At 41.1% G+C, this 14,391-nt stretch overlaps 2 protein-coding genes across 2 annotated transcripts; one reads left to right on the top strand and one right to left on the bottom strand.

The window, feature by feature from the left end:
* Positions 1 to 3,510: 3,510 nt before the first annotated feature.
* LOC133721014 (pentatricopeptide repeat-containing protein At5g12100, mitochondrial) lies at positions 3,511 to 6,890 on the top strand. Its single transcript, XM_062147514.1, has 2 exons — positions 3,511 to 6,400; positions 6,649 to 6,890. Exon 1 carries the CDS (start codon positions 3,673 to 3,675, stop codon positions 6,100 to 6,102), a length of 2,430 nt encoding a protein of 809 aa, XP_062003498.1. The 5' UTR covers positions 3,511 to 3,672; the 3' UTR covers positions 6,103 to 6,400; positions 6,649 to 6,890.
* A 2,511-nt stretch (positions 6,891 to 9,401) lies between these two features.
* LOC133722629 (peroxiredoxin-2E, chloroplastic) lies at positions 9,402 to 10,357 on the bottom strand. Its single transcript, XM_062149502.1, has one exon. The coding sequence runs from the start codon at positions 10,229 to 10,231 to the stop codon at positions 9,545 to 9,547; it is 687 nt and encodes a 228-aa protein (XP_062005486.1). The 5' UTR covers positions 10,232 to 10,357; the 3' UTR covers positions 9,402 to 9,544.
* Positions 10,358 to 14,391: the final 4,034 nt, after the last annotated feature.

Below are 14,391 nucleotides of genomic sequence, written 5' to 3' on the forward strand. Positions count from 1 at the left end.
GGAATCCAGCGAAGTCCCCTATGGTTTCTCTCTCTCTCTTTCTCTCTCTAAGTAACAAATGTGAGGGTAAAATGGTATTAAAAAAAAAAAAAAAAAAAATCTTAATGGGGAATTAGGGAATACCTCCTTAGAGTGTTTTGGGTAAGAGGGAATTAAAAAAACTTAATGGGGTAAGTGGGAAAAAAATCTCTAAAAATGGAGTAAATGGACAAAAACTCAAATATATATTTCTTACAAAAAAAAAATTGGTTATGTCGTCAAAGTGGTTCAAAATTCCTTCGTCATGGTGGAGGCCAATGCATGTATATTGAGTAACTAATTCCTTTATCAACTTTAACATTTGAGAGATTTTTCCTATCAAGAATTAGTTGATATAAATTAGTACATGCAAAGCAAAATACAATTAGCATATTCAAGACTAGTATAAATTAATAATTGGAAGAAAAATATTAAGGTATTCATAAGTTGAGAAATTAAGAGGAAGCCAAATGTGTGATATCCTCGAACTTCATGTTGTCCGTCTTTGTCAGAAATTCCGCACGAATCTTCTCTTAGAATGTTGCAAAAAATATGGGACGAAACTCCTGTAAAATAAAAACACAAAATAATATGATAATATCTTGGGAAATAAGAATAATGATATAGATGAGAAAATAAAATAAAGTAAGAAAATAATATAATATATAGATTTTTATATAGGAAAACTTATCGAGTCGAGGCGTGCAAGCGCACTGTCCTAAGAGAAGATTTGTCCCCTACAGGGTTGAATGACGAACTTCCCCCAAGATACAACAACTCTTCGAGCTCCGTCGTGCAGCTAAGAAGCCTCATTGAACCTTAATCACCCGTGTACTCAAAACAGTGTATAAGTAAAGTATGTATATGTATAGTTTTTAGGGAAAATGATCATTTACCCAATTTTGGGGTTAATTAACCCCACTTACCCAAACACTCTAAGAGATTGCCCACTTACCAAACACTCTAAGAGATCATTTCCCTAATACCCAATTAAGTATTTTTTTTATTCCTTTTTATTTATTTTTGGGACAATTTTGCCCTCTCCTTCTTTGTCACTTAGAGAGAGAAGTCATCGGAGACCTTGCCGGACTCCGGTGACCAGTGGCAGGCCGCGGACTCCGGTGATGAACTTCGGCGACCGGTTATCGGAATCCTGCGACCGGTCACAGGAATCTCGAATCCGGCTACTGGACTGATGACTGGATTCCGGTGTCTGAATTTATTGCTCCCTAATAATACCCAGAAATCATATTATTGCCCCCCAGTAATCATATTATTGACCCCCAATAATCATATTATTGCCCCTCAATAATCGTATTATTGCCCCCGAATAATCATATTATTGCCCCCTAATAATCGTATTATTGTCTCCCAATAATCATATTATTGCCTCCCAATAATCGTATTATTGCCCTCTAATAATCATTTGTGTCGTATTATTGCCCTCTAATCATATTATTGCCTCTCAATAATCGTATTATTGCCCTCTAATAATCATTTGTGTCGCACTATTACCATCCAAAAACGATTCAAAACATTAGAAACAAACTTGAAACAAAATCAAATCCTAAACTTGAAGCAGTACTAATTATTAAACATGATCACTGAACAATTCACAAAGCAAAACCAATTGTTTCTTAGCAATTGGATCTCGACGCTAAAATCGAGGCAACCGGAAGAGTTGAAAAGAGAGAAATCGAGGGAAAGCTCTGTGAGTGAAGGAACGGTGAGGCTGTCGCAGATTATTGGAAAAGCTTGAATGGAGAAGAAAAATCGGAACAAGTGGAGAAGAAAGACAGCGTCGTGAAGCCACGCCACTGGCCGCCGCAGCTCGACCTGGAGCTTATGTCCCTCAAGAGCTCCGAGTTATACACCTTCTTCAAGGACCTCCTCCCCTCCTCCTCCTTCGCTGCCATCCAGTCCCCGACGCCCAACTCCGCTACCAACTCCGGCTACGAGATCACCATCCCCAATCGCCTAGTCAATCACCGTCCGGCGGAGATGGTAATGAACTCGGGATCTGGAGTCCATGATCGGAATCCCTTGGCTGCGGTCCAAAACCTCGATCGACTCCAAGGATTCGAGGATGGCTTCGTTCATTGAAGCCTCGTCCCAGATTTGGGACTTGATTGTTCAGAGACGGAATCTAAGACAGGAGGGGGGGACGACGATGAGAGAGAAAGAGAGAGTGACGATTATGGAGGCCTAGGGCTCGACGATGGAGTAGGCGGCGGTGATAGCCGAGAAATGCCCATTGGTAGCTAGTGGTGATAGAAGCTACAAGGTCTAGGGCTCGACGACAGTGGTCTGGGTGAGGAGGCGGATGTGTGTGTGTGTGTGTGAGAGAGAGAGAGAGATAGAGAGATGAGTGTAATTTATTAATTAAAATATGGTTAAAACTGTCAATAAATGTTAGATTGGGTAAATGAGACTAAAAAACTCTCAGTGGAGTAAGTGGACAATTTTTAAGTTGAAATTAAGTAAGTAGTCACGGCCCCTAGTTTTTAAGAGTATCTTTTGTAGAGGTATTTGGCTAGAGTGGTTGCATTATGGTGAATTATACCGTCATATATACCTTCATTATCTGACAATTTAAACTCCCACACATGTGCATGTTTCATGCCTCACCATATGCCTTCTAACTCTAGCCACGTACCCTTATATAGGGCACACTTACCATACCATCAATAGCCTCATTAACCATATAACCGTCAAATAATAATCATATATTTAAGACATAAAACTGTTAAACTATAAATAGATAAATAAACACAAATGAAAAGAACCCCCAAAATAAATAAATAAAATATATTTTAATTTTAAATCATAAAATTTCCAACATGAAATACAAAGCAGATTTGTTGCGTAGCAATTGCAGACTAATACCAACAAACAATTCAATGCCATTGTTCCAAACAGAACCACATCAATCTTATCATTTAGAGAGATTACAAAACAGTAGTAATGACAAAGCCGAGACATCTTCGATTTATAGGCCCAGAAATGGATGGGACATTATGTTGGAATTGCATTTGGTAATCAGTGCCTGCAAAGTGCAGGAGACCAAGCAAAATAATATTTTTTGAATGATTCTGCTTTGCATTGATGAACATCCAACTAAAGACAGGGACAAGTCTTTTTCTTTACTCAATTATGCAGAGCTTGAGAGGCTTTTAGTACATTATTGAATGACCCCCTACAAAGTTCTTGGTCCATCAACAGTTGTCAAATGCAACAATAACCAACCTAGCAACCATTGATTTTAGTAGGCGGTGGGTAGCATTCCAATTTCCAGCATTATGCTTTCTTCAAAGTTGGCATATTTAACATGTCAAAAGAGATGGTGGGGGAAATGAAAAAAGCCCATGAAAGACCCTACTCTCTATAGTTGGGCTTTTAGTGGCATAAACAGTGTAAGGAGAAAAGGAGGGTTATAACATGTACTGCAAGTAATAATACATGACAGAGAGCAAGAGCCTTTACAAGAGATCACCTAAACCCTCATCCCTAGACAGCTAGTTTAGGTGATTGTGTCACAAAGCTTTGGTTTCTCCAATCAAAAGCAGACACGTATTTTTTTTTTTTTTTTTTTGAGTCAAAAGGGTTTAAGAAGGGTTTTAGCAAACAGAAACGATCTCATTTTGAACAAACGCTATGGCAAGGCGCGTCTCTCTTCTTCTTCCCAAGTCTCTACCCACCAAAACCCAAAACCTCCGATCAGTTTCTCTCTGTACAGACTCCGACCCAATAATCCAACCCTCCAATTCAAACCACCAAGACCAGCAACGCCATGAACAAGTCCGCAAGCTCCGAATCCTCCTCCAGCAGGGCCGAACCGACACCGCAAATCGCTTCATCAAGTCCCTCATTCTCCCCACCTCACCTTTCTCCTCCCCCTCCGACCTTTACAACCTCTTCTCCCTCTCCGCTCCCTCCATGACACCCACATTCTCCGACATGCTCCTCACGGCGTGCACGGAGTCCAAGATGCCCAGCGAAGCAGTTGAGTTGTATGGTCTGATGAGAAAGAGCGACCTCCGTCCGAGTTTGGCCACTCTCAATATGCTGCTAGAGTGCTTGGTGGCTTCGAAAATGTTCAGAAAAACCCTTGAGTTGTTTTCGCAGATTTTCGAGTCTGGTAAGGGCATTCGGCCGGATAAGTTCACGTACGGCAAGGCGGTGCAGGCGGCGGTGAAGCTGGGGGACTTGAATAGGGCTGTTGAGCTTGTGGAGTGCATGAAGAGAGATAGGTTGAGTCCGAATGTGTTCATTTATAATGTTTTGATTAGTGGGTTGTGTAAAGAGAAGAAAATGAGGGATGCAGAGAAGGTGTTCGATGAAATGCTTGAGAGAAGGGGAGTGCCGACTTTGGTTACTTACAACACGTTGATCGATGGGTATTGTAAGGTGGGTGAGTTGGAGAAGGGGTTTGGGTTGAGAGAGAGGATGAAGGATCAGAAGGTGGAAGCGAATGTGGTGACTTATAATACAATGCTTAATGGGCTTTGTAAGGCAAAGAGAATGGAGGAAGCGAAAAGGGTGTTGGAAGAGATGGAGGCTCATGGATTTGTGCCGGATGGTTTTACTTATAGTATACTTTTCGATGGACATCTGAGGTGTGGTGATGATCAGGGCGTGTTGGCTTTGTTTGAAGAAGCAACCAGGAAAGGTGTGAGGATCAATGGGTATACTTGTAGTATATTGTTGAATGGGTTGTGCAAGAAAGGAAAGATGGAGAAAGCGGAGGAGATTTTGAAGAAATTAATGGAAACTGGTTTTGTTCCAGATGAAGTAGTGTATAATACTCTGGTGAGTGGATATTGTCGACAATCTGACATTGACAGAGCCATTTTGGTCATTGGGAAAATGGAAGCTCGTGGGTTGAGGCCAAATTGCATCACTTTCAATTCTTTGATTCACAAATTCTGTGAGACAAAGGATATGGATAGGGCGGAGGAATGGGTACAGAAGATGGTAAAGAAGGGAGTTTCGCCAAATTTGGAGACGTATAACACCCTTATTAATGGCTATGGGCAGATTTGCGCATTTGATAAGTGTTTCCAGATTCTTGAAGACATGGAAGGTAAGGCAATTAAACCAAATGTTGTGAGCTATGGTTCCCTTATAAATTGTTTATGCAAGGATGGGAGACTTCTTGAAGCTGAAATACAACTCAGAGACATGGTAGGCCGAGGGGTTTTGCCAAATGCACAGATATATAATATGCTCATTGATGGTAGCTCTACAGAGGGGAAGCTGAAAGATGCTTTCAGATTTTTTGATGAGATGGCAAAAAATGGGATAAGTCCAACACTTGCAACCTACAATGCAATCATACATGGACTCTGCAAGAAAGGAAGGATGATTGAAGCTGAAGATTATGTGTCTCAAATTACAAGCAGTGGTTATAGACCCGATGTCATCACATACAACTCCCTAATTTCAGGTTATTCTGATACAGTAAACACCCAGAAATGTCTGGAATTATATGAAACTATGAAGAATCTGAGCATCAAACCTACTTTGAATACATATCATCCTCTAATTAGTGGATGTAGCAGGGACAATATGGTATTAGCAGAAAAGTTGTTTAATGAGATGTTACAAATGGGCTTGCGTCCTGATCGAATCATATATAATGCACTCATCCACGGTTATGCAGAGCATGGAGATACTCAGAAGGCACTTTCTTTGCACTGTGAGATGGTAAACCAGAAAATCAATGTTGACAAGATGACGTATAATAGCTTAATTCTTGGGCACTTCAAACAAGGAAAGGTGTCAGAGGTAAAGGACCTCGTCGATGATATGAAGGCTAAAGGATTGGCACCTAAAGCTGATACGTATAACTTACTTGTGAAGGGACACTGTGAACTAAAGGACTTCAGTGGCGCATATTTTTGGTACAGGGATCTGGTTGAGAATGGTTATCTTCTAAACGTCTCCACATGCATTGAGCTTACAACTGGCCTCCAAAAGGAGGGCAGGTTTCAAGAGGCCCAGGTTATCTGCTTAGAAATGAGTGCTAAAGGAATGGATGATGTTAGCTCTAATGAAGATGCAATTTCTGTTGCCAAGGTGTAGGGAATAAATGCTTCTGTGTTGAAATTTTTCTGCACAAGAATTCGTCAAGAGAGATATAAAGATAGAATATTGTCAAGCCGGTAGCCAACTACCCATAGTGTACATGTCTGTTGGAAGATCCTTGAAGAAGAATACAGTTTACCTCCAAAAAAGAGTTAGTCAGACATGTCATACAATATGAGAAGTAAACTAGCAACGGTTGGCAGGTGGGAGTGAGCAAGGAGCTTTGATGACTTTGTAGAAAGTTATCAGTTGAAACGCTTCGAGCTTGCCAAATTTATCTCCAAGGAACCCCAAGGTAGGTTATCTCTATAAATAGCTGCATTGTGAATGTTGTGTTTCCTAAGAATTACATAGTTTTGTGGTTATTCTCAGAGCAAAATTATACCTTGAACGTATAAGGAAAGGTATAATGTGGTCTTGCTTCAGCCAAAACTTGACTACTTCATTTAGGTTGTATGCTCATTTTGGAGGCCAGTTGTGCATTGGATTTCTATCTTATATCCCAGTTAATGCCTCAACATTTTTCATCTTACATATTTGCAGATGCAAAGTTTTCCTTGGAGTATGCTGTGATAAAGAAGTTTCGGGTGTACATCCATGTTGCGGCTACTCAATTTGGGTTGCTTGGATAAATGGTTGAATGGTATTCGGGAAGTTGCTAGCTTCAATTTGTTGCCTTCTGTGCCTGATTGTACTTTATGATTGAAGTACTTTGTTGAATTCTTATCACACAACTTGCATATGCTCGGTACTTATTTACATGTATGCTTGAATCACTTGAATCGGAATCACTTGAATCACTTTCTTTCTTATAGAATGAATTTCCTTTAAGGTATGCTACAACCTTCCAGTGTGTTAAATATGTTCTATTTGATAAAGTAATTGAAGTATTCTACCACACTACAATTAAATTGCTTTCCAGTGTGTTGGGACAAAATTAAGTTGCAGACTCGTCCTGATCGTGTTTGCACCTTCTTAATGAAGACGCCTTTAGACTTTTCCAGGCCTCGTAACATCTTAGTCCAGTTGTAGCTTTTCTTTCTCGCCATCTTATGTACCCAGTGATACTTGACCAAGAAATGCTTATTGGAAAGAATTAGGCAGACGGTCCATGATGGATGGGTCTTATGAGGAAAGCCTAGCTTATTTAGCTTTTGGTATATGAGATTGTAGATGCAACCTGAGAGCATGCAACCTGAGAGCATGTTATTTATTGCATGATGTCAAAACTCACAACTACATGAACATTGGCTAGCTAAAGCACAACAGCATAATTAACCATCGTCTGGAGCCTAGACAGAATATAATGTCCTCACTCCTCAGTGCTTCATTGGCAATCCCATCTGTGGGCTATGTAAAGGTTAATTGTGATGGTGCATTGCGGGTGTAGTGGTAGAACTCCTTGGTGCTTAAGCTATATGGCTGAGGCAGCGCCGCAGCGGTGCTTCTTGGTGTTACGAGGGCTTACTATACTCAAGGGTATCGACACTAGCCTAATTCATTGAAGAAATTAAACCTTACTAGAATAAGGTCTCTTGACTAGCCTTATTCAAAAGGAATTACAGCCTACATGGAATTCGGGTTGGTGGATTTGGTTGTATAGATCGATGCCATTAATATAACCATTGTAAACCTCTGCCATTGTTTCCACCATTCCACTAGTTGATTCTGGTAAACTTGTTTGTGCCACCATAGTTTTTTCCTGCTGCCTCCATAATTCCTGTTGTTCCATATCCTCCATCGAAGTTGTTCCAGCCACCACCATTAGAGTCACATCTGCCATTGTTGTCATGAGCTAGCGCTACGCTAGAGAGTAGGATTTAGTAGACTAGTCCTCCTTCAGAAACTTTGACTCCAACAGCACAATAGAAGGCACTTTTCAATAGAATCTTGTGCCCTTCTGTATGGTCTGAAGATCAGTTTTGAGTTAAATTGCCCTGAACACAATAGAATACCTTTCATGCTGACTAAGCTACATGCTTCCATTGAAGTTCTGCTTGCAACTACATATTGCATTGCTTGATCCGACAAAGTTGCTTTGAGTAGACGTAGTAAAGCCTTATCTATTCGCACCCACTCTTTATAAGCAGTAGTGATCTCAGCTGCCACACCTTCGTCTTTTGTAATGAAAAATTTGGGAGGACAGGGGTATTTACGATTGTACATAGTAAGTAACCTTACAGATCATTGCCCTCTAGCACAAAACTGAGCTGAAAGCTCTATTTCAAGTAATAAAATTGGAGTCATCCAATTTGATTGGGATAAGACTCAGAAGTTAGTTAATGTGAGCTTGAGTTGCAGCTATTGAAACTGATTTTATCCAAGTAGATTAACCAACCAGAAATGACACTTTGTTGTGTATTATGATGAGCATACAAGCTAGAACAAGAACAGAGAAAGTTCAGTGATACAACTGTATTTTTAAGTGTATAGGAAGAGAGAAATAGACAACCACTCAATCTTCAAGACAAATCTGAACACCAGTGTATTTACTTTTCACCCAAAATCAACCCTTTGTCGGATTTAGACAAATCCCTAGTATGATTCTTTCACCAGGGTAACCCTTCGTGGGATTCCTAGCATAACAGTACCCTTTTTGGGATAAAAATTCGTCTAATCCTGAAGAAAGAAACACTTCTGTGGATTAAGCATGCTAGGGATCAGCTCAGTACTGATGGAGTAAAATTTGATTTGTTTTCTTGATCCTTTGGATGAAAGCACTCTGCTGGGTTGACACTGACACTGAGAGAGTGAAATAATACTACAGAAGGATTGCTGGAAATTCGATATAACTGAGTTTTAAAATAATATGAAAATTCCCTATGGCCACTTGTCTTACTAACCCATTCAACTGAACAGCAATTATCTTCTTCCGAAGACTTTTGTTTTGTTTTTGCAGTATGATGAGTAAGCAAAGGAAACAATGGTTAGATGAGGCATGGAGAGCCTGCTTGAATTGATGTGAAGCAGAATCACGGTAACTGCAAGCATCTCTTTTGCTTTTGGGCAGTGACTTGTGTCTGCTTCTAAACATGAGTTGCATTAGAACTTGCTAGACATAGCTGCCCGAATGCCCTTCACTACCAGAATGATCTGCTAGTGTCCACTATTCAATAAGCTCAAGATTGCCCTTGCTTCCTAATCTGTATAGTAAAAGGCACTGAACTTCATGTCTTAGCAAGCATCTAAAAAACCAACTTTTACTATACCTTTGAAACCTTTGCTTTTTCATCTTTGTCGAACCTTAAATGTTGAACTTTATGCATATCGATTATATGAAAATCAAAACCCAAAAGTGCACAAAATCCAGCATTTCACAAAAACAAAAGTCCTGCAGGGATTGCATCGCATCCATTATTATGAAACAAAACAAGAAACTCGTGCATGGACATACGTATTCTCTACTAAAACCACAGCCAAAACACATAAAACCTCAAAATCACAGAACTTTGAGAATATCATCAGCTCCACTGGAAGTGAAAGCACCACCTTCCTCCAAGTTCAACACCTTCACGACTCCATCTTCAGCCAAAAGCGAGTACCTTCTGGACCTGACTCCCAATCCCACCGGCTTATCACTCAAATCGAGCTCGACCCCGATGGCTTTGGTGAAGTTCCCATTCCCATCGGACAACAAAAGTACCTCATCTCCGATCTTGAGACTCTCCTTCCACGCCTTCATCACGAAGGCGTCGTTGACCGAAATGCAAGCTATGGTGTCGACCCCCTTGGCCTTGAGCTCGGCCGACTTCTCCACGAAGCCGGGAACGTGCTTCTGGGAACAGGTGGGGGTGAAGGCGCCGGGGACGGCGAAGAGGACGGCCTTCTTGGACTTGGTCAGCTCAGAGACGGTGACGGTCTGGACGTCGCCGGCGGCGTCGAGGTAGGAGAGGGTGGACTCTGGGAGCTTGTCGCCGACGGAGATGGTGGCGGAGATGGGTTTTGCGGCGGAGGTGGAGAACTTGAGGGGTTTGGGGTGGGTGTGGTGTTTGAGAGAGAAAGGGGCGTAGGAGGATTTTGAAGAGAAGGGTTTGGCGGAGAAGAGAGAGGCTTTGGTTGTGGTGGAGGAGAGGGAGAGGGATCTGGGGGCTGCGAGGAGCCTTGAGATGGTGAGAGAGGCTGCCATGTTGCTTTGTTTCAGAGAGAGAGTGACGGAGTGAGAGTGAGAGAGAGGGTTTGTGAAGGAGTTGGGTTGGGAATGAACGAGGGGTTTGGTTTTGGGGGGTTTGGGGCGAAGGGAACAATGAGAGGTTAGGAAGGGATTTTGTCAGGGGAGATAGGAGCAAGGTTTGAAATATCTGCGATATTTCCGACCGATATCTCATTTTTTCGACGGATCGATATATCTTGGGGGTAAATATCTTATCTTCTACCGTTTTTGCGAAATTTCTCCGACATTGTCAAATATCCCCGTATATTAGATATTTGCGATATATCCCCGATAAAGTGAAGAAATATCTGTAAAATTTGATATAAAAATTAAAAACAAACTCAGTAATTCTCTAGATGAAAATTTGTGTGAAGAGATATCTCCTCAAGGCAAATCTGAGTGAAGAGAGATCTCCTCAATTGCCTTAAGTTTTGACTCTATCAGTTTAGGCACAGAGCGCAGTGGGATCTCAAATGAATCTCATGAAGACAACAATCAATTTGGTTATAATGCTTATGGATATAATCAATATGGAGAAGTATATGATCAGTCATCCAGTTGGGTTCATCCTTATTATCCCCTTATAGGGGAAACAGTCGGTAGGTCTAAAGATATCTATAACTATCATGTTCATCACTACAATTCGCACTATATGGGTCATATGTCTTTATCTAATTATTGCATTTTCATAGACCAGCGAGCGGTTTTTCAACCGCCTAGAGTCTCTTTTTGGATGTAGATCGATGAAGTTGACATTCATATGTATTTATATGTAATTCTAAATTTCTAATAAATTGACTTTTTTCTAATAAGTTGACATTCATATGTATTTATGTACCGATAGATATGAAAATACCGATATTTAAAACCTTGAATAGGAGGACTTGGACCCTTCCGGTACGGGCATCTTAGGTACTTTCACGCTTCACAAGACTCTAATCCTAAAATTTAACAGTGGTTAATGGTATTCATGTAATATTTACTGTTTTTAAATTTTAATTTATGAGGAAATTGAAAAAAGTCATGGTTAAAGTAATTAAAGTCCTAATTAAAGTAAGGAATTTTGACCATTTACCCTAATTCTAGGGACTTTTTCCCCCTTACACCACCAACTTATTTTTTTTCCCATTTAGCCATAAAGACTCTAATAAAATATTGGTGGTTCTATTCATATCTCCAAATTTACTATTTAGACCTCTCTTGATATTTTTGCACAACAAACTTCCAACTTTGCCCATATTTTTTTTCTTCCCCTTCTCCAACTTATACCTGCAAACCTATGTGAATGTGCTACGGTTCTCTAATCCCTCTCTCTCTCTCTCTCTCTCTCTCTCACCAAGATTAGCATCATTGGTGTGAAGCAAGATGTTTATGGCTGTAGGATTTTGATAAAAATCTCTCATCAATTTCACATGCACTCAATCATAACTAATTTTAAGAAACCTTTATTGCGCCCCGACTTCGGGTCCAAAACTCCAGCGACCTCTTCCCTAATCTTGGCCAGAACCTTCGGGTGCGAGTCGAGCTGCACCATCGCCCACAACAGCGACGACGTGGAGGCATCCTGAGCAGCAAATAGAAAGCTGAACAGGTGAAAACAAATTGGGCTGGATGTGGCCTGATGGGGGTGAAGAATTGAAGGAATTGAGTAGCTTGTTTCAGTCTTCGCAGAGCGCAAGAAAGTAGATAGTTTTTTTTTTGGTAAAATGAGGGTAGAAGGAAAGAAAAAGGAATAAAAAAGTTTTATTGGGGGCAATAAATGTCTACCAGGGAGCAGTAAATGTGAAATTGAGCCCCGATAAACCTTTATTGCGCCCCGATAGACCTTTATTGGGGGGTAATAAAAATTTATGAAACCTCGCCGGAGGTCCCCAAAGAAGTTGTTGGAGATCTCATAGGGGGTCGGAGAGGTTTATTGCGCCCCCCAATAAACCTTTCGGTCCCCGAAATCAGAACTAATTTCCATAAAATTAGACAAATAAAACTTTAATTAAGGAAAAGAACGAGGAGACTACATCAATTTAAAACATTTACTGCTCCCTAGTAGACATTTATTGCCCCCTAATAGACCTTTATTACCCCCAATAAAACTTTTTTTTTTCCTTTTTCTTTCCTTCTACCCCCATTTTACCAAAAAAAAAACTATCTACTTTCTTGTGCTCTGCGAATACTGAAACAAGCTACTCAGTTCCTTCAATTCTTCACCCCCATCAGGCCATATCCAGCCCAATTCGTTTTCACCTGTTCAACTTTCTATTTACTGCTTAGGATGCCTCCACGTCGTCGCTGTTGTGGGCGATGGTGCAGCTCGACTCGCACCCGAAGGTTCTAGCCAAGATTAGGGAAGAGGTCGCCGGAGTTTTGGACCCGAAGTCGGATGAACTGATCACGGCGGACCAACTGACGCAGATGAGGTACACACACTCCGTGGCGCGTGAGGTCGTGAGGTACAGGGGCAGATTCACATAGAGCCCAGATTAGGCACTTGCCTAGACTGGGTTTTTGAGTTTACACTGATTTGGTGTAAGCAAAGTATGTGAAAATGGCAGAAATTGGGCAAAATCAAGGCAAAACAAGGTGAATTGGGGAAGAAAATGACAGAAATTGGGCAAAAACAGGGCAAAATCTTCATAATTGCCTCCAGAATCTATAGCTTCCCTCTAATTTTCCTTTCTTCCCCTCCTGCCATTGTCTTGCCTTACCTGAAAAAAATTTCTGGCTCCGCCCCTGGTGAGGTACCACGCTTCGGCCACCATGGTCCCTCACTTTGTGGCTGTTGACTTTTCATTTTTCGAGACGTGAGTTCGACTATTACGCCAACGCCGTATTCCACCGGTGAGTGGTGGATCAAGTGAGAGGGATGAGAGAGAGAGAGAGAGTGTAGAAACAGTACAAATCGGAGAGAGAGAGAGTTCTGATTCCTCGCCGTGCCGAACTCGAGAACGACTACCTGTAGCGCCGTAGCAAGCTAGTACTCACCAGAGCGTCCGTCGTGGAGCGAGCCGGGCTCGGAGGCGTCGGGTTCTGAATCCGGGGGGGGGGGGGGAGAGAAAGAAAGAGTGGCATGACAGTGGCTGTAGTTTATTAATTAGGCTGAGGGCATATTTGTCATTTCTCTTTAAATTTGGTTAGTGGAATAAAAATATGTTGCTTGGATAAGTGAGATAATTTTAACCAATTTTGGTGCTTTTGGTCAAAGACCCTTAAAGTAAAGCAGGTTCTACTTCAAGGTTGCACTTAGACAAAAAAACTCTCTCAACATAAGAGAGAGGTAGAGGTCGTCGCTTGGGTTCTTGGCAACGTCGTTTGAATCTTGGTCGCAGACTTTGGCCAAGCTTTGGGTTTCCTCTCTTCTCTGGCTACATGGGGACTAGTGACCAAAATCAATTTTCTTGTATTTTTTGTGGGTGCTTTGTTCGTCTACTTTCTGTTTAGAAGATACTAACTGTTAGAACTTTGTTGGAAATAAATTTCACATTGGAAACAAACCTCCCACTTGCATCATTTATATGTGTATACACATACAAGTCCCATTAGGATCGGATGTCTTGTAAATACTTTCATCCCAATGGGCCTTGCCTCTCCACTTATCCATTTAATGTGCGTTGTGTATACACATCTAAAGGATGCAAAAGAGAGACTTGTTTCCAATGTGGGACTTACTTCCAACAAAATTCTAACAATACCCCACATTTTTCTATTCAAACTCCGATACTAACTCAAGCCCCCTCCAAAATTTGAATTCTGAATCCGCCACTAACGAGAAAGTGCCCGACAATCCACGTCTCGATGCCACAAGCATCTACAAACCCCTCGTAATCAAATTCTAATTCAGTCAAAAAAGTCTCATAGAGAAGATACCTCTCTTCCAATGAGAATCCCTTTGCACACTTTTATTTGATTTTTGCAGGTTAAACACCAATAGCAACCGTAAATTATTATTATTTTTTCCATTTTGATGTCCATGCTCCTTGAATTATTAAACCAAATCATGAGACTATCAGTTCCAGGTACCTGGCTGCTACTTGTAGCAAGCTTTATGATACGCTTAAAAGCAAGCGCGCAATTTAACCCTGAAAAATGTCATCGTTAGTATATGGTAAATAGGAATCGTTCTAACCGGGGATTGAGGGTAC

The sequence above is a fragment of the Rosa rugosa genome, chromosome 7 (assembly GCF_958449725.1).
Source record: "Rosa rugosa chromosome 7, drRosRugo1.1, whole genome shotgun sequence".
Taxonomy (NCBI): Eukaryota; Viridiplantae; Streptophyta; class Magnoliopsida; order Rosales; family Rosaceae; genus Rosa; species Rosa rugosa.